Below are 25,561 nucleotides of genomic sequence, written 5' to 3'. Positions count from 1 at the left end.
AAGAAATTAAGACACAGAGAAAGACAGTGAAACAGAGAGAGACACAAATGAGGGGGAGGGAAGACCTCGACACATACAAGGGGCAAGAGACATGGAGCTGAGGAGACTGAGGAAGGGGGCCGAGGGCAGGGGAAGATAGAGCACGAGTGCGAGGGAGAGACAGAGGGGGAGAGAGAGCGACAGAAGTCCAAAGATGTGCTGGTTAGGTGGATTGCCATGGTAAATGTATGGGGTCATGGGGATAGGACCAGACAGAGGCCTGATGGGTCGAATGGCCTCTTTCTGTACTGTGGGTATTTTATGAAGTGGAGGACAGAGAGAGAGAGACAGACAGACAGAGTAGGAAAGGGCAATGCAAAGAGATGGAGGTAAGCAAATGAAATTAAAAAGAAGTGGTTGCATGAAAGAACTACAAAAAGAACAAGTGAATAGGAGGAAGAAAGAAGCAGAGATAGAGAAAGAAAGGGGACAGCAGGAGTCTCGAATGTGTTTCACAGTCTGATGTTGGTGTATCCACTGATTTTGCCGGACAGTTGGTTACACTCTGTGAGGCTATCTACAGGGGATCCACCTTCTCCCAGCCTCCCGAATGGGGCAGTCCAGTGAGTGCAGGGTGCTGTCACTTGCTCAGACACCGTTTGTTCTCTTGTTTCGAGCTCTCCTTCCCAACCAACATACAGACAGGAAGACACCGGGAGCTCCTTCCCAGGCACGGGCTGCGTTCCAGTCCCCCTCGCCAGTACGCCAGCCCCCGGGTCTATCCCTGTTGGGCCGTGCTTACCTGGTCTCTGATCCGTGAGTGCTTGCTATCCTTCTTCATCTGGAGTGCCTCAAAGGCCACCTTCTGCATCTCTGCCTGAAACCACAGAATGATATAGAAATTTACACTGCAGTAACAGGCCATTCGGCCCAGAGGGCCCATGCCAGCCTCTGCCTAGCCCACCTCCGCTCACTCTACTTGCATATTCCTGTCCCTCCAACGTTCATCCCCTTTCCCTCTTACCTGCTCTCCAATCCCTCTGCTGCCTTGTTCAAGGCTGCCTACAGGCCAATGAGCGGAGAACATTCGCTGGCTATGCCACAGCAACAAAAACCTGCATTTATATATCACCTGTAATGTAATTAAACTTGCCGAAGTGATTCACAGAAGCACCAAATAAAATTCACTCAAATTCACGATGTACTTCCCAACCACAATCTCACACACAGCAGAGGGCCCAGGGAGTGACCAGGAGCCAGAAACACGGCTGAGTTCTCTTCCTCTGTATCCCAGAGGCACTGAGGCAAGCTGTGACAGCCCCCCCATCCCCAATCCCAGCCTGCAGACACCTCCAGCCATGCCCGTGTTAAAGAACTAAGTTTTTTTTATTAGTGTCACAAGTAGGCTTACATTAACACTGCAATGAAGTTACTGTGAAAATTCCCTAGTCACCACACTCTGGCACCTGTTCGGGTACACTGAGGGAGAATTCAGCGTGACCAACCAACACGTCATTCAGACTGTGGGAGGAAACCGGACCACCCAGAGGAAACCCACACAGACAAGGGGAGAACGTGCAGACTGCCCAGAGAGTGATCCAAGCCAGGAATTGAACCTGGGTCCCTGGCGGTGTGAGGCAGCAGTGCTAATCACTGTGCCGCTGTGCAGTCCCAGGGCCACCAGATAGCGACCAGGAGCTGGAAACACAGCTCATTTCCTTCTTTCTGTATTCTAGAGACACTGAGACAAACCGTAACCCACTGCGACCTCCCCCCACTCCCCTCTCTCCTGCAACTTCTGCCTGCAGACACCTCCAGTCACGGCGATGTTAAAGAATTCTCATCCAAATCAGAACGTTGTAGCTTCAAGTCCCACTCCAGAGATTTGGCATTTAATCTAGGATAACCTGCCGGTGCAGTAGCGAGGGAGCGCCGGTGCAGTACCGAGGGTGTGCCGCACTGGCAGAGGTGTGGCTTTTTGGATGCAATTTTAAACCAAGGCCCCATCTGCCCTGCCACAAACAACATTAAAGAACCCACGGTATTATTTCAGTCCATTTCCAAATTTGCCCTCCCTCAGCGTCTTTTGTCTTTGATTCAGGGGAAAAGCTATCAATTAACGTTTATTAAAAGCCCACTGGCTCCCCAGTTACCTTGACTAAACTCAAGGATTTTCTTCCACTTTCCTAGTTTCTCTGTCTTGTTTGCTCCAATGATGCAACCTTCAATACCCAGAGCTTCCAACGTGTCTCCTCCTTTCTTCAACTCAGGAATGTCCCTCATCCCGGTTCACTGGACTCCCGGTCACATGCGTTCCACTCCATGCTCTGACCCCCTCCTACCAAAACCACGAAGGGGTTCCCTTTCGTCCTCCTCTTCCACCTCACCGGCCGACAGATCCAACAAGTCATTCTCCACCATTTCCAAGCACATCTTCACCTCACCTTCCAGCATTCCGAAGGGACTATTCCCTCCGCAACACCCCCTCACTCATTCCCAGCGTTCCCTCCCCTTCCCATACAAGTGAATGAGATGCAACACCCTGCCCTTTAACCTCATCCCTTCCCAGTGTCCTCTGCTCCAAACAAGTTTTCCAAAGGAAACACTGATCAGCGTGTACTCCTTTCAATGTAGTTTGCTGCATTCACTGCTCACAATACGGCCTCCTATACTCTGGAGGATCCAAACTCAGACCAAGCAACTGCTTAGTGAAATATTTCACTAAGGCTCACAGACGTGGCCCTCAGCTTCCAGTCACTTGTTATTTTAATTCTCCACCTTTCTCTCGCTCTGACCTCTGTTGTTGACCTCCTGCAGTGCTCCAAACTTTAGGGATAGCAGGTCATTTTTCAATTAGGCACTCTGTAACCTCAGCCTCCAGTTTGTTTCCTTGGCTTTGGTTTTGATTTGTCTTTCATTTTTTGATGGCAGCTGTTTATATTCTGCCATTCACATTGAGAAACATGTTTTATAAAACTTCCTTGTTTGTCCCATTATCACTCCCTTTGGCCTTACACATTCAACCCTTTTGTTACTTAATCACTCCTGTCTTCCACCCGATAATAGACTTTTCCTTTCATTCTCTCTCCCCCTTCCCCTCGAACCTTGACATTTCTAACTTCTCCTAGTTTGATGGAAGATTGCCTCTCCGCGGATGCTGCCTGATCTGCTGACTATTTCCAGCCAGTTTGATTTTTATTATCTTTGTAAAATAGATTTCTCCTTAGCGCCCGACTCACGCCCCATCCAACACGATCAGAACAGGGAGTGAGGGCAGCTCACACAGTGCCAAAGGACGCTCACCTCAGACAGAATCTGCCCAATGGTCTTGTTCTGATCCAGCTGCTGCCAGGCCTGGATCTGCTGAAGTTTACCGTCCATTTCAGCCATGCTGTGAAACAAGAAACAGGGCTCAGGGTGACAGATTTATTACTAAAAATATTAACAAACTGTTCAATTCTGATCGCCAGCAGAACGTGGAGGCTTTGGAGCGGGTACAGGAAAGATTTACCAGGATGTTGCCTGGTATGGAGGGCATTAGCTATGAGGAGAGGTTGGAGAGACTTGGTTTGTTCTCACTGGAGTGACAGAGGTTGAGGGACGACCTGATAGAAGTCTGCAAGATTGTGAGGGGCATGAACAGAGTGGATAGTCAGAAGCCTTTTTCTCAGGGTGGAAGAGTCAATTACTAGGGAGCACAGGTTTAAGATGCCAAGGGCAAGGTTTAAGAACATAATAAGAACATAAGAAATAGGAGCAGGAGTAGGCCATCTAGCCCTTTGAGCCTGCCCCGCCATTCAATAAGATCATGGCTGATCTGTCGTGGCTCAGTTCCACATTCCCGCCCTCTCCCCATAACCCTTAATCCCCTCGCTTATCAAAAACCCATCAACCCGCGTCTTAAAAATATTTAGCGAGGCAGCCTCCACCACTTCAACGGGCAGAGAATTCCAGAGATTCAAGTGAAGAAATTCTTCCTCAACTCCGTTCTAAACCACCCCCCCTTTATCTTGAGGCTGTGCCCCCTAGTCCTACTGTCCTTTCTGAGCGGGAAGAGTCTCTCCACCTCTATCCTATCCATCCCATTCATCATCTTATACGTCTCAATGAGATCTCCCCTCATTCTTCTAAACTCTAACGAGTACAAGCCTAGTTTATTCAGCCTCTCCTCATAGCTCAACCCCCTCAACTCCGGCATCAGCCTAGTAAACCTCCTCTGCACTCCCTCCAAGGCCAAAATATCCTTGTGTAAGTATGGCGCCCAAAACTGCACACAGTACTCCAGCTGCGGCCTCACCAGTGCCCTATACAGCTGCAGCAAGACCTCCCTACTTTTATATTCAATCCCCCTCGCTATGAAGGCCAGCATCCCATTCGCCTTCCTGACCACCTGCTGCACCTGCAGGCTGGGTTTTTGCGACTCATGCACAAGGACCCCGAGGTCCCTCTGCACCGTCGCCTGCTGCAGTTTTTCACCACGTAAGTAATAGTCCTTCCTACCATTATTCCTTAAAGGAGATGTATGAGGTAGATCTTTTACACAGAGGGTGGTGGGTGCCTGGAACATGTTGCCGGGAAGGCGTGAAGCAGATACGATGGTGACTTTTAAGGAGCATCTGGACAAATACATGAATAGGATGGGAATAGAGGGATATGGTCCCTGGAAGGGCGGGTGGCTTTAGTTCAGTTGGGCAGCATGGCTGGTGCAGGCTTGGAGAATCGATGGGCCAGTTCCTGTGCTGTAGTTTTCTTTGCATTAACTAATCAACACACTCACAGCCTTTTAACCACACACTAATTCATTGAATGGCACCTCAGAGGGCTGCTGTGTCGTAGCCTGGTGGGTGCAGCACTTGGGTTGATTAGTCTGTCAGTGCTGTAAACTCACTGAACACAGCTCAAGGGATGTCTTGAAGGAGCAAAATGTTATCCCTCATTCTTTTTTCCAACGGAGCTTTTGTTCTGGTCTAACTTGTGACAGCATATCTCTCCCCTCTCTGTTAAACTTGCTGAATTACTGCAGAGATGGGAACCATCTATCTGTCCCTTGTTAGTCACTTACCCTCCGCTTACGGTTCACCCACAAGTGGAAGGTGACTCCGGATCCCAGCCTATTGACTCTGGGCTATGTTGATGTTTATAACCCACAGGGATCCTCTATCACTCTAATTCCCTCTTCCATCCTTCCTCCTGTATCTCTCTATTCCCTTCTCTGTCATACACGCATCAAGATGTCCCTGAAACACACAATCACTTGACCTGACAGCAAGTTCCATATTCACACCACTACAGATAGAAAGATATTCCTCCTAAATTCTGTATTTAATCAGTTGACACCTATCTTATATTAACGCCCCCATTCTTAATTCACCTTGAAATCATTTACTAAATCCCAAAACAACAACCTTTTTTCAAAAACAAATTCATTTCATAGAATCGCTACAGCGCAGAAAGAGGCCATTCAGCCCATCAAGCCTGCACTGACTCTCAGAAAGAGCGTCCCACCCAGACCATCCCCTCTATCCCTGGAACCCCATACATTGCTCATGGCCAATCCACCTAACCTACAAATCTTTGGACTGAGAGGGGAAACCTGATCATCCGGAGGAAACCCAGCAGACACGGGGAGAACATGCAAACTCCACACAGTCACCCGAGGCTGGAATTGAAGCCGGGACCTTAGTGCTTGTGAGGCAGCAGTGCTAATCACTGTGCCACCTCTTTTACGGGATATGAAGGAAAAGGGAATGGAGAGATTTAAGAGACAGGATGGAAGAGGAAGTTAGAGTGACAGAGGACACCCATCTTTAATTGCCCTTGAGAAGGTGGTGATGAGCGACCTTCTTTAACCTCTGCAGTCCGTGTGGTGTAGGAACACCCACAGTGCTGCTGTTTCAGTAGTTCTCAAAAGTGGAATTACTCTTGCTGTGGTTTGTCAGATCTTGGCTTTCTTGGCAACAGGCCATTGACTATCCTTTGTTTTTTTTTCTCCATCGCCTTTCCTTCTCTACTGAATGTGCGGATTCCAGAGTTTCTCAACCTGCCACACTCAACAGCTCAATCCCTTAAACAATCCACCTGAACACATCCAGCCTCCTCCCATCACAGCACCAGAACACCCCCGTGCAGTTCCATCCTAACCCCCCTATCTCATTTCCCACCCCCCCTTCCCCAGGGCCCAGCCAACCTGGCCCATTCCACCCCTGCTCCCCATCCTTTTGGGTCAGCACCATCACTCCTTCTCATTCCACCCCTCCACCTGGGGGCCAGTACCCATCTCAACACACCGCCTGGGAGGATTTCCCTTTTATTTCAGGGTTAATAGCGATGCAGCTTTCCCCCTCCACAACCTTCACAGGAAGTTGCTGCTTATCCTGTACCTGGAGCTGGCCTCGTCCACTAGTTGGCGTCGCCTCGTCTCGTAGACCATCTGCAGGATCTTATTCATTGAGCTCTCGGACAACACCTCCTGCATTGCAGCTGCATGACACAAGGAGACAAAAGGAGTGAGAGGACTTTAGATATAGACTTTAGTATAGTCAAACATTCCATGACGCTGCACAGGAGTCTAATCAAACAAAATATACACCAAACCCCCAAAAATATATATTGCTGCTAGTGCTTTAGCTACACCTCTCATAGGATCTGTGGTTACGCTGCATCACGCTTGTCTCAGCCAGCCATTCTCACACGTCCACTGTACCTCATCTACAACTGCTCTTTCATCCGGCATCCATCTATACCGAGACTGACCGCTGCTTCTGTTGCCCTGCTCTTCACTCTCTGGAAGAGATCTCTGTAGCTTTTCAGCTCTGATCAAACTACTGATATTTCCTTTCCTGGATTTTTAGAATTCTTTGTGTTGTTATCATTTCAAACGTCTCTTTGCTGGTCTTCAATAGATCCCAATGTTTTTGTTTTCAGAAATGATGCTGGTAAGTTACTAAACACAGGAGTCTGCGGATTTGTTGTTCAGCAAGAAAAATGATCTATATTATACCAGAGAAAAAGAGAGTTGGAAAGACCTCAATACAAACAGAAGAAAATGATTCAAATATTCACAAACCTTTATGCCAGCTATACGCAAATTCAGAAGTATAAACAACTTGCCATATCTATCTGCACTCTAATATTCAAGGGCAGTACACACTATATGTGAATTAACAGGCAAACAGTGGACAAATACATCACACTCTAAAGTAGATGACAAATGCAACCAAAGCAGATTCTTTGGATTTCTCAACAACCCACCCAGAAACTTGTCACATATCTCTCTCACGATGATTCCCAATTGCCACGTTTGAAGAACTTGCCTTGGAATTCACTCCTAGCAATGCTCCAGCTCAGATGGCACCAACAAGGATCTGCCACCAGGGTTTCAATCTCACCTTCTGATACTCCATTTCCCTGGATCTCTGTACACACTCAAACTTCACCTTCCAAGTACATTTTCAGACTCTCAGCTACGTGAAGCAGAACATCACGCATGCCAGACACTCTCTCCAAAGTGATGCCTTTGACCTTACAGTCCGCAACATGGAGTCACCAACCTTCGATTCAGACCTTCAGGTTTCTCTCAAGCCCACTTTCTCAAGTCCATTCCCCTAAGCCCCCTCTCTTTAACTCAGAGCCTATTGCATTCTGCTCCTTTTTTCATTACTTCATGGGACTGATTTCTGATCTTTGTCCTTGTCCCTTACCTCGCACTGGTTTCTGACCTCGCGCCTGACCCTTCCCTGGGACACTGTCTCTACAGTGGCTCTCTTCTTCAAATACACGACCTCTGGTTTTGTGCTGTTCTATTTTTCTTCTGGATTTTGGACTGTGATTTAAAATTAAGGTCAGTGTCTGGTGTTCATAACACCAGGGCTGGTCCCAGGATGATGGCTCCTCTCGTCCTGCTTTCCCTGTCAGGGATGGTGGGATCACACAACTGAGTCTTTTACAGAGCATCTTGAAGAAAAGGAATGTGATTTATTAAGTGTGTGCATCCCCTTCTGCCTTTCCCCCACACTCAGCGCCAAGCTATCGTATCCCTTCCGGACAGCTGTTTGATTTGATTTATGACTGTCACATGTATTGGTACAGAGTGAAAAATATCCAGACAAAGAGAGGGTGCAGAATGTAGTGTTACAGTCATAGCTAGGGTGTAGAGAAAGAGCAACTTAATATGAGGTAGGTTCATTCAAAAATCTGATGGCAACAGGGAAGAAGCTGTCCTTGAGTCAGTTGTAACGTGACCTCAGACTTTTGTATCACTTTGCCAATGGAAGGTGGTGGGAGAGAGACTGTCCGGGGTGCGAGGGGTCCTTAATTATGTTGGCTGCTTTTCCGAGGCAGTGGGAAGTGTAGACAGAGTCGATGGATGGGAGGCTGGTTTGTGTGATGGACTGAGCTACATTCACAACCTTTTGTAGTTCCTTGCGATCTTGGGCAGAGCAGGAGCTATGCCAAGCTGTACAATACAATCAGAAAGAATGTTTTCTATAGTGCACCTGTAAAAGTTGGTGAGAATCGTAGTGGACATGCCAAATTTCCTTGGCCTCCTGAGAAAGTAGATCCGTTGGTGGGCTTTCTTAACTATAGTGTCAGCGTGGAGGGATCAGGACAGGTTGTTGGGGATCTGGGCTCTCCTAGAAACTTGAAGCTCTCATCCAATTTCACTAGATCACCGTTAATGTAGACAGGAGCATGTCTTCCACTGTGCTCTCTGAGGTCAATGACAATCTCCTTCATTTTGCTGACATTGAGGAAAAGATTATTGTCATCGCACCAGTTCACCTTATTCTCTCTTTCCTGTACTCCGTCTCATCATTGTTTGAGATCTGACCCACTATGGTGATGTCATCAGCAAACTTGAAAATCGAATTGGAGGGGAATTTGGCCGCACAGTCATAAGTATATAAGGACTACAGTAAGGGGCTGAGGTCACAGCCTTGTGGGGTACCGGTGTTGAGGATGATTGTGGAGGGGGTGTTGTTGCCTATCCTTACTGATTGCTGTCTGTAGGTTAGGAACTCTAGGATCTAGTCATAAAGGGAGAAGCTGAGCCCCAGGCCACGGAGCTTGGAGCTGAGTTTTGTAGGAATAACGGCGTTGAAGGCTGAGCTGTAGTCAATAAATAGGAATCTGGCAAGGCGTCTTTGTAATCCAGGTCACAGAGAGATAGAGATTTACAGCACGGAAATAGGCCCTTCAGCCTAACATGTCCATACTGCCCCTTTTTTTAAACCCCTAAGCTAATCTCAATTGCCTGTGTTTGGTCCATATCCCTCTATACCCATTTTACCCATCTAACTGTCTAAAGACTTTTTAAAAGACAAAATTATACCTGCCTCTACTGCCTCTGGCAGCTTGTTCCAGACACTCACTACCCTCTGTGCGAAAAAATTGCCCCTCTGAACCCTTTTGAATCTCTCCCCTCTCACATTAAACCTATGCCCTCTAGTTTTAGACTCCCCGACCTTTGGGAAAAGATATTGACTATCTAGCTGATCTATGCCCCTCATTATTTTATAGACCTCTATAAGATCACCCTTCAGCTTCCTATGCTCCAGAGAAAAAAGTCCCAGTCTATCCAGCCTCTCCTTATAACTCAATCCATTGAGTCCCGATAGCATCCTAGTAAATCTTTTCTGCACTCTTTCTAGTTTAATAATAACCTTTCTCTCATAGTGATCAGAACTGTACACATTATTCCAATGTCTTATTCAACTTCAACAAGACATCCCAACTCCTGTATTCAATGTTCTGGCCAATGAAACCAAGCATGCAAAATGCCTTCTTCACCACTCTGTCCACCTGTGACTCCACTTTCAAGGAGCTAAGACCCTGTACCCCTAGATCTCTTTGTACTATAATTCTTCCCCAATGTCCTACTGTTAACAGGGTTGAGTGTAGGGTCAGGGAGATGGCGTCGGCTGTGGACTGTTGCAGCGATGGGCAAACTGTAGTGAATCCAGACAATCTGGGAGTCTGGAATTGATTCATGCCATGTCTAAACTTTTGAAGCACTTGTCAGAGATGGCTGATAGTCATTAAGGCACGCTATCTGGCTTTTCTTTGGTATTGGGATGATGGTCAGCAGGCATGATGGCACACTGGGGAGCACCAGGTCTCCACATAGTCACTGTTGTTTCAATTAAAAGGCCTGCATTTATGTAGCAGCACCTTCGCCTTGGAGTTAGAAGATTGTGCATTCAAATCCCACACCTGAAACAAGTCTAGGCTGACACTTCAGCGCACTACTGAGGGAGTGCTGCACCATCACAGTGCTGTTAAACTCTGTGACTACAATTCATGGAGTCCCAAAAGTGCAGAAGGAGGCCATTCAGTCCATTGAGCCTGCACTGACAACAATCCCACCCAGTCCCGATCCCTGCAACCCTATGTAATTACCCAGTTAATCCCCCAACACTAAGGGTCAATTTAGCATGGCCAATCAGTCTAACCTGCACACCTTTGGAGTGTGGGAGGAAACCGAAGCACCCGGAGGAAACCCATGCAGACACGGGGAGAACGTGCAAACTCCACACGGACAGTGACCTGCGCCGGGATTCAAACCCAGATCCCTTCACACAGATAGTCACTGGCTGCAAGACACTTTGGGACATCCTGAAGTTGTAAAAAGCACCAAATAAACCTAAGTAAAGCATTTTCCAGCCAACATATTCAAAACATATTTTTGACAGGTAGTCACCAAGGTAATGTAGGTAACACAATTTATACACAGTAAGCTTACATAAACAGTAATGCAATAATGACCAGATAATTGATTATATAGTGACCCTGGTTTAGGGATAAATATTGATGAGGGTATCGAGGGTGGTGGAGCTGCACAGGAAAGAACTCTCCTCTTCTTGAGATCCTGTACACCCTCTCTGATGGAGCAGTCAAAGCCTTTGTTTAGCATCTCACCTGAGAGTCTGCACCCCTGACCGTGCAGCACTCCCTCAGTCCTGCACTGGCGTGCCAACCTTGTGGATGTGCTCAAACCTCTGGAGTGGGACTCCCTGCCGATGCAGATGGGAGGAAAGTCTTTCCTTGTACAAAGACACAATGGTCAGCTGCCTGCTTCTGCTCTGCCTTGTGACTCAACAGGGCTTTGGGGTGGGAGTGCACACAGACAGACGCACACAATTCAGCAATCCTAAAGCAATGAGAGAAATTGTCAGGGTCAGAGGTTAAAGTGCATATGTCTGACCTGCCACCTCTCGCTTTCGCAGCCTCTCGTTCTCCTCCTGTGAAATTGCCATCAGCTGATCCATCCTCAGCCTGTTAGGAGATTACAGGAAGAAGAAAGGTTTATAACAGCCCAAAGACCGACAGTCCCAGCTGACTAGACAAACATTGTTAAAATTCCATTATTCTCTGTTTTCAAAGATTTCATCAATGGGCAATAAAATAAACCCTTCCTGATTGTGACAGCAATAAAAAGTCTGACAACACCAGGTTTTAGTCCAAAACCTGGTGTTGTCAGACTTTTTAACTGTGTTTACGCCAGTCCAACGCCGGCATACCCACATTGTGACAGCAATACCAGACTTGACCCTGGGGAGCAGAGACACTGTCACCTCCTGGGACAGACAGTTCCACGCAGCAATACAGAGCCTAACATCACCGAGCTGGATTAACACCAGTTAGGGTGGTGAAAAGGGAGATCAAATTGAGATATACCAGATGATAAAAAAGGTATGGATAAGGTAGATGTGGAGTAGTTACTTCCACTGGTGAGGCATTCTCAGATGAGATGATCATTTAAGGATAAGGAGTAGCAAATTTAACACTGAGTTGAGAAGAAACTACTTCTCCCAAAGGGTTGTGAATCTGTGGAATTGGCCACCCCAAAGTGCTGGGGGCTGGGACAACGAGTAAATTTGAGCAGGAGTTAGACAGAGTTTAATTGGTAATGGGTTGAAGGGTTATGGGGAGGTGGGGGGCAAGGCAGGAAAATGGGGATGAGGAGCAGATCAGCCATGTTAGAATGGCAGAGTGGACTCAATGAGCCGAATGGCCTCATTCTGCTCCTATATCTTATGAACCACAAATAGTATAGCATGAGGTGCTAGAGTGAGGGGTTATTGAGTGACAGTGTGAGGGTGCTGGATTAACATCAGTACAGATACAGTCAGTAACACAGGGTGCTGGGGGAGAGGGGTTACTGAGTGACAGTGTGAGGGAGCTGGATTAACACCAGTAGAGATACAGTCAGTAACACAGGGTGCTGGGGGGAGAGGGGTTACTGAGTGACAGTGTGAGGGAGCTGGATTAACACCAGTAGAGATACAGTCAGTAACATAGGGTGCTGGGGGGGGAGAGGGGTTACTGAGTGACAGTGTGAGGGAGCTGGATTAACATCAGTACAGATACAGTCAGTAACACAGGGTGCTGGGGGAGAGGGGTTACTGAGTGACAGTGTGAGGGAGCTGGATTAACATCAGTACAGATACAGTCAGTAACACAGGGTGCTGGGGGAGAGGGGTTACTGAGTGACAGTGTGAGGGAGCTGGATTAACATCAGTACAGATACAGTCAGTAACACAGGGTGCTGGGGGGGAGAGGGGTTACTGAGTGACAGTGTGAGGGAGCTGCATTAACATCAGTACAGATACAGTCAGTAACACAGGGTGCTGGAGGGAGAGGGGTTACTGAGTGACAGTGTGAGGGAGCTGCATTAACATCAGTACAGATACAGTCAGTAACACAGGGTGCTGGGGGGAGAGGGGTTACTGAGTGATAGTGTGAGGGAGCTGGATTAACATCAGTACAGATACAGTCAGTAACACAGGGTGCTGGGGGAGAGGGGTTACTGAGTGACAGTGTGAGGGAGCTGGATTAACCTCAGTAGAGATAGAGTCACTAACGCAGGGTGCTGGGGGTGAGGGTTTACTGAGTGGGCGTGCAGTAGCTGGATTAACATCAGTACAGATACAATTCGCATCCTGAGTAAATTTGTGTGTACAATAGCTTCTCTTCAGACTGGAGTTTGAAACCATATCCCAATTCCTCAGTCTACAGGATCTGAACTCCAGTTGAGGAGCTGAAAGGGCTCCAATTAATCACTGTGACACTCCCGATGATAACACTGCTTTTAACACACGTAACATGCTGAAAAAATTAATTCAGGTCTATGATTATAATAGAGGGCCCATCATTTCTGTGTCAGCTCTCTGCTAATATCACTGCCCTCCTCTTTTCCCTTGTGCCTTTTTATTTCAAGTATTTATCCATGTTTCCTTATACCTCATACCCCATGTAGCAAATCATTCTCTAACCAATCTTGACACAAAGAAATTCCTCCTCAACCCTATCCTTATACTTTGAGTATTTTAAAAGATGCCCGTTCGTCATTCTCTCCTTAAAGAAAAAAAGTTCTTACCTGCTCCCCAGTCAAAACTCTTGGGAATTTTAAAACATTTTAGAATCGCTACAGTACAGGAGGCGGCCAATCGGCCCATCAAGTCTGCACCAACCACAATCCCATCCAGGCCCAATTCTCATAACCCCACACATTTACCCTGCTAATCCCCCTGACACAAAGGAGCAATTTAGCGTGGCCAATCAACCTTTGGACTGTGGGGAGGAAACCGGAGCACCCGGAGGAAACCCACGCAAACTCTGAACAGACAGTGATCCGAGGCTGGAATTGAACCTGGGTTCCTGGTGCTCTGAAGCAGCAGTGCTAACCACAGTGCTGCCATGCCACCCCAACCACTGTGCCACTCCAGATGGCACACTTTCAAATCTAGAGTTTTCCCATTTCTGGCATCATAGAATCCTACAGTGCAGGAGGTGGCCATTCGACCCATCAAGTCAACACTAACTCTCTGATAGAAGAGCACTCCCTAACCCAGTGCATTTACCCTGCAAAACGCTTAACCTACACACCTTTTGGACACCAAGGGTTAATTTAGCACGGCCAATCTACCCAACCCACACATCTTTGGATACAAAGAACAAAGAACAACACAACACAGGAAACAGGCTGTTCGGCCCAACGAGCCCGTGCCGCCATTTTAACATTATGAGTGCCCTCCTCTACCCATGACCTTTGTCTACGCCTATTGGGGAAAATTGAGGGAAGACTAATGTAGGGACAATTTGTTACACCAATCAGCCAAAGAGCATGTTTTTGGGGTGTGGGAGGAAACTGGAGCACCCGGAGAAAACCCAAGCCACCAAGGGGAGAACGTGCAAACTCCACACAGGTGACATGAGGCTGGAATTGAACCCAGGTCCCCGGTGCTGACCAATGTGCCACCCCAGGGAATGTACACTGCATACTCTCAATGGCTTTAATGGTCTATTTTATATAATGGGGAACTCAAAACAGTACACAATAATCTGACTGTACCCTAACTATTGCCAGGTTCATGCTGCCTTTTTACCTCTGAGCTCTGTGCCAGTATTCATGAAACCCCAAATGTTACTGCATTTTTTTAATTGTTTGATCCACCTGAGCGTTCAGTGAATGATGTTTTTGAACCTCTGGTTTTCAGCTTCCACAGCCTGAGCCCTGTTCATTTCTCACCTCTCTTTTTCCAGTGATTCGAGCAGCATTGAGTTCTGCTTTCTTCTGAAAGAGAAGGAATTTTGTTAAAAAAACTTCCAACAATATCAAGAGGCATGACACCAAAAGTACAGTTATCAGATACAAACAGACCTCCTACCCCCTCAGATCTCTCCTCGAGTTTATTATTTTTCAAAAGTCTCTCCTCAGTGGAGGGTAACATTCTCCTTTTAAATCATTTCCTCTTTTGGTCAGCTCTAGTAGGTTTCAGCCAGGGTCAGGGGTCAAGCCCAGGCCAATCAGCCGGGGTCAGGGGTCAAGCCCAGGCCAATCAGCCGGGGTCAGGGGTCAAGCCCAGGCCAATCAGCAATTTCTCTCAAATCCCACCTGGGCCTCATCTTGGCTATTTTTTTAATCACCTCAAAGTTAAATCTTGTGGGTTCATGTCCCAATCCAGATAATATTTCTTATCCTCTTCAATCAACACTGAGCTTTACTGTAATTTTGTTTTCTTGATGAATTTCGGTACTTTTATCCCAACCAAAAATAAACCCAATTCAAATTGAATCCAATTCGTGATCCCCAAGTGAGGGACAAACAAGATCCAAGCTGACAGGATGAGGTATTGCACCCCCTCCCAGGTTTGATCCAACACTTATCTCAGTCAAAAGGTCGAGATGGCTCTAAAAAAATTGCATCAGGTAAAGCCTGGATTTAACCTCATTGGCTGCCCTGATTCTTTATGCTAGCCTAGCCTGGGCAAACCACCAGGGTCAACACACCCCAAATACAACGGGCTAGCCTCGTCCCCTGCCTGATCACGGTTTCACCCTGCCATGTTAAGAGGTCGCCAAGTTATTAGAACGACCAGACAAGCTCACTAGGAAGAGGTTTAGTCCGAGAGGGATTGCCAGTTCTAGCTGCGGTATTACACTCACTCCTAAGTTAGAGGCCAGCAGAGCCTTTTCCCCAGAGATCGGGCACTCCCATCTCAGATTAACCTTCAAGTGCCCCCTGCCTCCCCCCATCATCAAGACCACCCAGCCTCCCCCAAACCCGTCACTGGCACCAAAGGCCAGTCCCCTCTCGCCCCACAACCTGTGCAAATCTCCGCGATGTGCTCACCTATTGGCCCCACCCACCCCAGGCCCCACCCAGGGTGGCAGGGGCGCACCATCCAGTCATGTCCCTGACTGCCCGAGGGGTACAATGACCTCTGAACCCCACCCCCCGCTCTGTCGTCACGTCTGGTTTGCACTCGTGGAGGCCACCAGTGATCCCCAATGGCTTCACATCGTGCTGGTGGGTGGGTGGGAGAATTGAAGGGAGAATAAAACCAAAGCTGAATATGCTAATGAAGGGTTACATTTGCTAAGCAGATTACATTGAGGGTGGGAAGAATCTCTCAGCGATTTGTGGGTCAGAGAATAGCCTCCCCCCACAGTGTGGGTACAAACCCACATCAAGGAAAACTACTCAATTTTGAAGAGTGAAACAAGTTCAAGATAATCTAGTGAGCAAATTTAAAATGTCACTGCACTAAAACAATACAGTTTGACAGGCTCCACTGAGCATTCCGCGAATGAGCAGACAAGAGTTATTAACAGGAGAAGACAGCCTCTCATCAGCAGGAATTTCACTCCTATAAACTTGAGCTCCGACCAGAGCCGTTTATCAGTACTGGATTCAAATAGACTCTGTACTTATATCTGACCCTTTATGGACTGTCTCTCACAATCTGAATGTTGGGCTGTGCACGAACTATAACTCACAGACCACAGGCTACAGCAAGCCCAGCTTCAACGACCAGCAGTAGCCACTCAATTTGGATTTGTATGTTCAACACAGGGAGCTTTGAATGAGGAACGAGGATCCTTGTAATTAATGGCCCCACAATTGGCCAGTGAGCGGCAGATTCCCTTCAATTGGATCACACTGCATTTTCTGTGTCTCCTGAAATCTCCGACTCCGAGACAAGCTCCAACTTGGTCACAGAATCACTACAGTCTGCACCAGCCACAATGCCCATAGCCCCATGCACTTACCCTGCTAACCCCCCTGACATGAAGGGGCAATTTAGCATGGCCAATCCACCTAACCTGCACATCTTTGGAGTGTGGGAGGAAATTGGAGCATCCAGAGGAAACCCACACAGACATGGGGAGACTGTGCCGACTCCACACAGTGACCCGAGGCCGGAACTGAACCCAGGTCCTTGGCGCTGGGAGGCAGCAGTGCTAACCACTGTGCTGAAGCCATCTTGTGATTGCCCAAAACAGTGATTGCCTGCAAAGGTGCAGATGATGACCCATGGTTCAGTGGTATCAACCTGACCTCTGAATCAAATGGTTGTGGGTTCAAATCCCACCCCAGAAACCTGAGCCCAAGGCAACCTGACAGGATAAATGTTTCCAAGGTGCTCCACAGGACTGCTGTAGAGCAACATTTGACACGGGTGGAAAACATTAGGGCAGAGGACAAAAATGTTGGTTAAAGATGTAAGTTTTAAAGAGCATCTTGATGGAAGAGAACAAGATAGAGGTTTAGGGAGGGAATTGCAGAGTTTAGGGCCCAGGCAGCTGAGGACACTAACGGTGGGCCAATTAACATGGCAGATGCTCACAGTCCAAGTGGGCAGTTCAGAGCAGCACAGAGGGAGTGCTACACTGCCAGAAGTGCCATCTTCCGGATCAGGTGTTTAAACTCTCAGGTGGATGTAAAGGATCCCACAGCACTCTTTCATACAAAAGCAACAAGGTTCTCTCTCTTGACAACAAAATGGTGGGGGAAAAGGATTCGAGCGAGTGTTAAATTTTTTTTACCAAAGCCCCTTGACAACCAGTCAGGTCCACTGGCACGTGAAACCAGAGGAGGAACCCATATTGGGAACACCAAACTTCAATATGATTTCTCATTCTGCAAGATACTGGTCAACCTGCTATTTTGTCACATTTTTAATGGTAACTTTTTAGAAAAAAGTATTCACTCAGTGACCACCTCCTAGCATCAAATAACCTCGCTCACACTAACACTTCCAGAATTAACACTTAGAACATAGAACACAGAAAAACTACAGCACAAACAGGCCCTTCGGCCCACAAGTTGCGCCGATCATATCTCTACCTACTAGAACAAAGAACAACCCAGCACGGGAAACAGGCCCTTCGGCCCAACGAGCCCATGCCGCCATCTTAAAAGCATTTTCCTACACCCTTGACCCGTGTGTATGCGTATGGTACCCCCATTAGAAACCAGATTCAGGGGAGAATAGTTTAGGGACAATTTGTTACACCAATCAGCCTAAGAGCACATCTTTTACCTATAACCCTCAATCATACCAAGTTCCATGTACTCATCCAGAAGACACTATCGAATTCGCCTCTACCACCACCGACGGCAGCCGATTCTACTCACTCACCACCCTCTGAGTGAAAAACTTACCCCTGACATCTCCTCTGTACCTACTCCCCAGCACCTTAAACCTGTGTCCTCTCGTAGCGACCATTTCTGCCCTGGGAAAAAGCCTCTGAGAATCCACCCGATAATGTGTTCAGTCACATTTTCAAAAAACTCAACCAGGCTCATAAGGCACGATCTGCCTTTGGTGAAGCCAAACTAGGGTTAGCTTCTTTCTTTAAAGAGATGAAGATGTCTCAGCCTCAGTCACATTGGATATTGGCAGGCGGACGCAGTACACACTGGGTCACCGTATTTCTAACTGTACTCTCACACCATCCGGAGCAGCAGCCATCGGTCAGCGGGTGCAGCACTTGCCCTGCATCAGCAAGGGTCAAAGTGGGCAGGCCGCGATTTCACTCCCCCCTCACCTCTCACTGTCCTGCAGGAGGTTGTGGATAAGGTTCGTGGCTCCGCGCTCCCCTCGCTTCAGCTCCTCCTGCAGCCGCTGACGCTCCGCTTCCAGAACTCGCTGCTGGTCTCGGAGACCCGGTCCAGCTTGCCCTGCTCCTGTGGAACACGGGATGAGGGAAAACAGGACGCAAAACAAAGCGTGGGACAGGAAGAGGGGGGGGTCAGTATTTTAGTTCTGAAAGTAAAGGTGATGACGCATAGCGAGTAGAAACCAGCGCCAAGAAAACTGGGAGTAAATTCACAGCGAATGATTGATTTCTTTGAGGGAGTAATCATAAAACCCTACAGTGCAGGAAGAGACCCTTCGGCCCATCGAGTCTGCACCGAACACAATCCTACTCCAGGCCCAACCCCCATATCCCTACATATTATACCCACTAATCCCTCTAACCTACACATCCCTGGACACAAAGGGGCAATTTCTTAGCATGGCCAATCAACCTTAGAATGGCCGTGAGAGGTGGAGGAATTCCAACTTACGGGGCTGAATCAGGTTCACCCCAACACCAGCATCTCCTGCATGTGATAAACATCGGGAACGCGGTTGTCCGTGACATTTTGAGAGTGTATTAAAGCTTCTCACCTGATCCATTGCAATAAACAGCCAGCCATCAGCTCCGGGGAGGTCCACTTTGCCCTGCCTGATGCTGCCCAGAGAAACTGGTCAAGTGCTCCACATTGGAAGGGACAAAGGCCACGACTAAGTACAAGCAACTAACCATAAGATACCAGCATCTCCCAGTGACACACGTCAGAGACTCGCACAGTCTCCAGAACTAAAGGAAAGCCCATAAGCTGACGTGGTTCTATCGAATACTGAATGAACAATTAAATATTTCTAAACAGTACATCAAACCCAAAACTGGCCAAGCTCAAACCAACGGCCCCAACCGCACCAACCCCAGCCCCAACTGCACCCACCCCCACCCAGCTGCGCCCACCCCAGCCCCCCTGGCTGCATCCACACCATCCCCCCCCAACCCCAGCCCCCCCCAGCTGCGCCCACCCCAGCCCCCCTGGCTGCATCCACACCATCCCCCCCCAACCCCAGCCCCCCCCCCAGCTGCGCCCACCCCATCCCCCCAAAGTTCCTTTTTTTATTTATTTTTTCCATAAACAGTTAAACACGAGACTAGCCCACCCACAAACTTTAATCTGTACGCTCTCCAAGAACTCATTTCAGAGAATGCGGGACTGTTTAATCTTCCCAAATGTGGTGCAACCCACAGTTTAAAAAGTCAAGTTTGGAGTTTGAATGTTTTTGCTGTTTAAAGTGACTTAGCTGGGCAGGACGGGGTGGGTGGGGGGGGGAGAGGGGCGGGGCGGTGGAATTTCTATAATAAAGCTTTTATTCTTTCTGCAAGGAAATTATCTTTTTGAGGGATTGTTGATTAGGCCAATTGTTTCGCAAGTCTGCTTTTGTGCCTGTATATCTGGGTCAGCAGAGAGGCAGGAGCAAACGGAAAGCCAAACATTTCACTGTCACAGAATGTCAAAGTTACACTAATTACATCATTTCTGAAAATTCAGTAATAGGATAAATGCCAGTATTTCAGAAATAAACGCCACAACTAAACAGCACCAAAATATTACTGTAGTGAAGGAAAATCTCTTTGCTTTCAGTGCCCAGCTTACAGGCACACAGACAGACAGACAGGCACACAGACAGACAGACAGACAGGCACACCCCTTCACAGAAGGAACTGAGGCATCTCCCAGTGCTGCACTAAACCAGGGTATATGGATAGAGCAGCAACTCAGAGTCACTAATTCTGCAGTCACCCTTGTGAAAAAGTACCAGTTTGATAGCTGCAGCCTTGCAGTATTGGCAAAGACAATTTTTAGGATTGGCACGTGGGCAGTCCAGGCCACAATCTGGACAGCACGATGGCACAGTGGTTAGCACTGCTGGCTCACAGCGCCAGCGACCCAGGTTTGATTCCTGGGTTTAGTCACTGTCTGTGTGGAGTTTTGCACATTTTCCCCGTGTCTGCGTGGGTTTACTCCTGGTGCTCTGGTTTCCTCCCACAGTTTAAAGATGTGCGGGTTAGGTGGATTGGCCATGCTAAATTGCCCCTTAGTGTCGGGGGACTAGCTGGGTAAATAAGTGGGGCTATGGGGATAGGGGTCGGGTGGGACTGTGGTCAGTGCAGACTCGATGGGCCAAATGGTCTCCTTCTGCACTGCAGGGTTTCTATAATTTCTATTTAAGGAAAGTTTGTCAAACCATTAGGGTGGCACAGTGGTTAGCACTGCTGCCTCACAGTGCCAGGGACCCGGGTTCGATTCTGGCCTTGGGTCACTGTCTGTGTGGAGTTTGCAAGTTCTCGCCGTACCTGCGTGTGTTTCCTCCGGGTGCTCCGGTTTCCTTCCACAATCCCAAGATGCTCAGGTTAGGTGCACTGGCCGTGCTAAATTACCCCTTAGAGTCAGGGGGGTTGGCAAAAAAAAATGCATGGGGTTACGGGGGCAGGGCCTGGGTAGGATCGTTGTCAATGCAGACTTGATGGGCCGAATGGCCTCCTTCTGCACTGTAGAATTCTATGACTACTCTGATGATCCACTATACGCATTGCACATTTCCTGCGCAAACTCCCCAGTCATGATGTGTTAGAGAGAGAGATTGAATAGGTTAGGACTTCATTCCCTGGAGCGTAGAAGAATAAGGGGAGATCTGATAGAGGTGTATAAGATTTTGATGGGTATAGATAGAGTGAATGCAAGCAGGCTTTTTCCACTGAGGCTAGGGGAGAAAAAAACCAGAGGGCATGGGTTAAGGGTGAAAGGAGAAAAGTTTAAAGGGAATATTAGGGGGGGGGGGTGGCTTCTTCATGCAGAGAGTGGTGGGAGTGTGGAATGAGCTGCTGGATAAAGTGGTAAATGCAGGGTCACCTTTAACATTTAAGAAAAACTTGGACAGGTTCATGGATGAGAGGGGTGCGGAGGGATATGGTCCAAGTGCAGGTCAGTGGGACTAGGCAAAAAATGGTTTGGCACAGACAAGGGGGACCAAAAGGCCTGTTTCTGAGCTGTAATTTTCTATGGTTCAATGGAGATACCAGCATTGGACTGGGGTAAATACAGTAAGAACTCTTTAAACTGGTGTTGTGAGACTTCTTACTGTGCAAACTCCCCAGAGTAAGGAGGGAAATATTACCAAGGACTTTGCCTATTACTAAAATTCCAGCATTTACCCTCCATCAGTTAATCATTGCTGTTTTTTCACTGTTGAATCCTACGGCACTACCTAATGAGCAGGGAGTTCTCCCACTTCCCTGACCAACAAACACTCCTTAATTAACTTCCAAACACTCATTTGTAATTTTCCAGCATTGCTGGTCTTGAATTAAACGAATTTTCTGACCTAACAATTTACTTCAGTTCAAGATGTAACTGTGCAGGAGGGTCACTGGGAGGGAGGGACAGGTTTAAGATCAGTGGTAAAAGGGCCAAAGGGGAGATGAAGAGGAGGGTTATGCTGATCTGGAAGCAGTGTATTAAAGGATGTTTTATGTTTATTAGTGTCACAAGTAGGCTTACATTAACACTGCAATGAAGTTACTGTGAAAATCCTCTAGTCACCACACTCCAGCACCTGTTTGGGTACACTGAGGGAGAATTCAGCACAGCCAATGGACCTAACCAGCACATCTTTCAGACTGCGGAGGGAAACCCGGGCACCCGGAGGAAACCCACGCAGACATGGGGAGAACGTGCAGACTCTGCACAGTGACCCAAGTTGAACCTGGGTCCCTGGAGCTGTGAGGCAGGGGTGCTAATTACTGTGCCACCATGGATGGTGAAAACAAAATCAACAGCAACTCCCCAAAGGGAACCAGATATATATTCAAATGATAGGTTTGTAGGGCTAGGAGAAAGAATGGGTCTGGGATTAATTGGGTAGTTCTTTTAAAAAGCTAGCATGGGCATAATGGGCTGAAGGGCCATCTCCTGTACTGTCATTTCTGGTGACATCCCTTGGCCCTGGAAAAATGCTAAAATATTTTTCCATTTGTCACAGCCAAATTATAGTCCAGACTATTATCGAGATGGCACAGACATCAACGCGAGACGTCAACACCAACTCTCTAAGTGATTGATGATTACAGACTGCCAACTACCACAGGGAGGCAGCGAGTCTCAAAGATTGCATAAAATCATTCAGAAACAGGTGAGGTTTGTCGGTCCCTGTACACCAAGAGCCCATAGACAAAGGGGCAACTCAACCTGAGGAAGCTGAACTTGATCAGGACGCATCTGGTCTGCTCCCCAGAACAGAGATGTAACCGACATTGCCAGCATCCATTCTCAGGAACCCGTGCAAAAGGTACAAATTGCCATGAGTTATATTTTAAATACAGGCAGGGACCCTGTCCCCTGTCTGGTTACCTGCTTCACTGACATCAGCACTTGCTCCTTTTGACTGTTGTTCTGCATGATGAGCTGTGTCCTCTCTCGTTGCTCCGCATTCAGCCGCTTCTCAAAATCTAGCTTCTCCCGCTGCTTCTGTTCCTGAGATTGGAGAGACAGTGGGGGTGAGATACAGCATCACAATCCTGTGCCAGCTCTCCCTGGGCATGTGGCACAATGATTGGCGTCATTGTCAGACCCCACTTGGAGTACTGTGCGCAGTTCTGGTCGCCTCACTACAGGAAGGATGTGGAAGCTATTGAGAGGTGCAGAGGAGATTTACAAGGACGTTGCCCGGATTGGGAGGCATGCCTTATGAGGATAGGTTGAGGGAGCTCGGTCTCTCTCCCTGGAGAGACGAAGGTTGAGAGGCGACCTGATAGAGGTTTATAAAATGTTGAGAGGTATAGATTGGGTGGATTCTCAGAGGCTATTTCCCAGGGCTGAAATGGTCGCTATGAGAGGACACAGGTTTAAGGTGCTGGGGAGCAGGTACAGAGGAGATGTTAGGGGTAAGTTTTTCACTCAGAGGGTGGTGAGTGAATGGAATTGGCTGCCGTCAGTGGTGGTGGAGGCGAACTCACTGGGGTCTTTTAAGAGACTTCTGGATGAGAACATGGGATTTAATGGGATTGGGAGTTAGAGAGAGGCCTGGTAGGTAGGGATGTGATCGGCGCAACTCGAGGACTGAAGGGCCTGTTTGTGCTTTGGTGTTCTATGATGGGCACATGGCAGCTAGCTGGGGAGGAATGGTATGGTGATAACTCTGACCCTGCCAGTTTCCTTCAATGGGCTGGGCTCTACCAACCAGGGAGGGTGCGGGTTTGGGCTCATTCTGGAGCACTGGGTCAAAATAGCTCCTGCTAACAGGGGAAAGGAGGAGGGTGGCTGGAGGAATGGAAAAACCAGTCAGGCCCCCCTCCCTATACCATTGCTTTCTAATAAACCACCCCCCCCCCCCCGCAATAGAAAGCACATGCATGCAAGCAACCATCAAGTGACCTGTGAGTCCCTTCACCAACCCCTCCTATCGAGCTCAACACCAATTGTTGAGATTCAGACACCAGGGAAAGATATTGGAGAGTGATTGGTATTTGTGGAACAGCACCAGAGAGGATCGTTAATAAAAGAAAAACTTCTGCTTCGAGGCAGATTCCAGAATCATCTTCCCCTTCAGAAAACCCATCGCAAACAGGAAATAAATGAGGCCACAGGAGAGAGAACTGTTTAAACAACACTGCTTATGTCAGAACCTTCTATAAATAAGCACCAGATAAAAGTCACTCACGGACCACAGATTATCACGTTGGGCTATTCTAACCCAGGACACCACTGACCAGTTGTGTCTGACTTCACAGTGACTGCACCTGTGATCGAATGACTGGGTGGGACTGTGACTATCAGCTGCTGTACAACTGTACATCCCGCAGACCGGACCCTACTCTGCTTCTCTAACCCACTTCTACTGAACTGAAAGACAGTGACCCTGAAACAAAAATTGTGAAAGGAAGCCAATCAGAGCAAAAGGCAGGCTGCTCATTTGAGGAATGGCGGGGAAAATATCTCGAACCTTCTTATTCAACTTCATAGCTAAATCATGAAGTAACAATAGGAAATTAGAACCAAACAAGGGTTGATTATGCGTGCCTGCTGAGAGGTGCCCTCCTGCCAAAATGCCTGAGGATAAATTGCCAAGAGCCCAGCGGAGAACATGATTGCTCAATGTCACATTAAACACACATTGCAGCAATGGGTTCATGAGCTAAGAAGCAAGCAGTGAGTCAGAGTAAGACCCAGACTGCCCATTAGAGAGAACGGAGAGAAATACCTTTGGCATGAACGAGAGGGGGAGAGAGAAGTGGGGGAGAGGGGGAGAGAGAAGTGGGGGAGAGGGGGAGAGAGAAGTGGGGGAGAGGGGGAGAGAGAAGTGGGGGAGAGGGGGAGAGAGAAGTGGGGGAGAGGGGAGAGAGAAGTGGGGGAGAGGGGGAGAGGGAGAGAGGGGGAGAGGGGGGGGAGAGAGAAGTGGGGGAGAGGGGGAGAGAGAAGTGGGGGAGAGGGGAGAGAGAAGTGGGGGAGAGGGGAAGGGGGAGAGAGAAGTGGGGGAGAGGGGGAGAGAGAAGTGGGGGAGAGGGGAGAGAGAAGTGGGGGAGAGGGGGAGAGAGAAGTGGGGGAGAGGGGGAGAGAGAAGTGGGGGGAGAGGGGGAGAGAGAAGTGGGGGAGAGGGGAGAGAGAAGTGGGGAGAGGGGGGAGAGAGAAGTGGGGGAGAGGGGGAGAGAGAAGTGGGGAGAGGGGGAGAGAGAAGTGGGGGAGAGGGGGAGAGAGAAGTGGGGGAGGGGGAGAGAGAAGTGGGGGAGAGGGGGAGAGAGAAGTGGGGGAGAGGGGGAGAGAGAAGTGGGGGAGAGGGGGGAGAGAGAAGTGGGGGAGAGGGGGAGAGAGAAGTGGGGGAGAGGGGGAGAGAGAAGTGGGGGAGAGGGGGAGAGAGAAGTGGGGGAGAGAAGTGGGGAGAGAGGGGGAGAGAGAAGTGGGGGAGAGGAGAGAGAAGTGGGGGGAGAGGGGGAGAGAGAAGTGGGGGAGAGGGGGAGAGAGAAGTGGGGGGAGAGGGGGAGAGAGAAGTGGGGGAGAGGGGGAGAGAGAAGTGGGGGAGAGGGGGAGAGAGAAGTGGGGGAGAGGGGGAGAGAGAAGTGGGGGGAGAGGGGGAGAGAGAAGTGGGGGAGAGGGGGAGAAGTGGGAGGAGAGAAAGTGGGGAGAGAGGGGGAGAGGAGAAGTGGGGGAGAGGGGGAGAGAGAAGTGGGG

At 48.5% G+C, this 25,561-nt stretch overlaps 1 protein-coding gene across 1 annotated transcript in view; it reads right to left on the bottom strand.

Annotated features, from left to right (window-relative positions):
* Positions 1-25,561, bottom strand: part of lrsam1 (leucine rich repeat and sterile alpha motif containing 1) — an 87,100-nt gene that overhangs the window by 15,670 nt on the left and 45,869 nt on the right. The window contains 8 exon segments of the mRNA XM_080212432.1: positions 782-856; positions 3,283-3,370; positions 6,360-6,459; positions 11,183-11,253; positions 14,510-14,554; positions 18,316-18,436; positions 18,439-18,454; positions 22,748-22,870. Of these exon segments, the coding sequence (XP_080068558.1) occupies positions 782-856; positions 3,283-3,370; positions 6,360-6,459; positions 11,183-11,253; positions 14,510-14,554; positions 18,316-18,436; positions 18,439-18,454; positions 22,748-22,870 (639 nt within the window).

Source organism: Carcharhinus amblyrhynchos, chromosome 25 (genome assembly GCF_965287045.1).
Source record: "Carcharhinus amblyrhynchos chromosome 25, sCarAmb.v2.hapA, whole genome shotgun sequence".
Classification (NCBI taxonomy): domain Eukaryota; kingdom Metazoa; phylum Chordata; class Chondrichthyes; order Carcharhiniformes; family Carcharhinidae; genus Carcharhinus; species Carcharhinus amblyrhynchos.
This window is presented reverse-complemented; position numbering and strand designations above follow the sequence as displayed.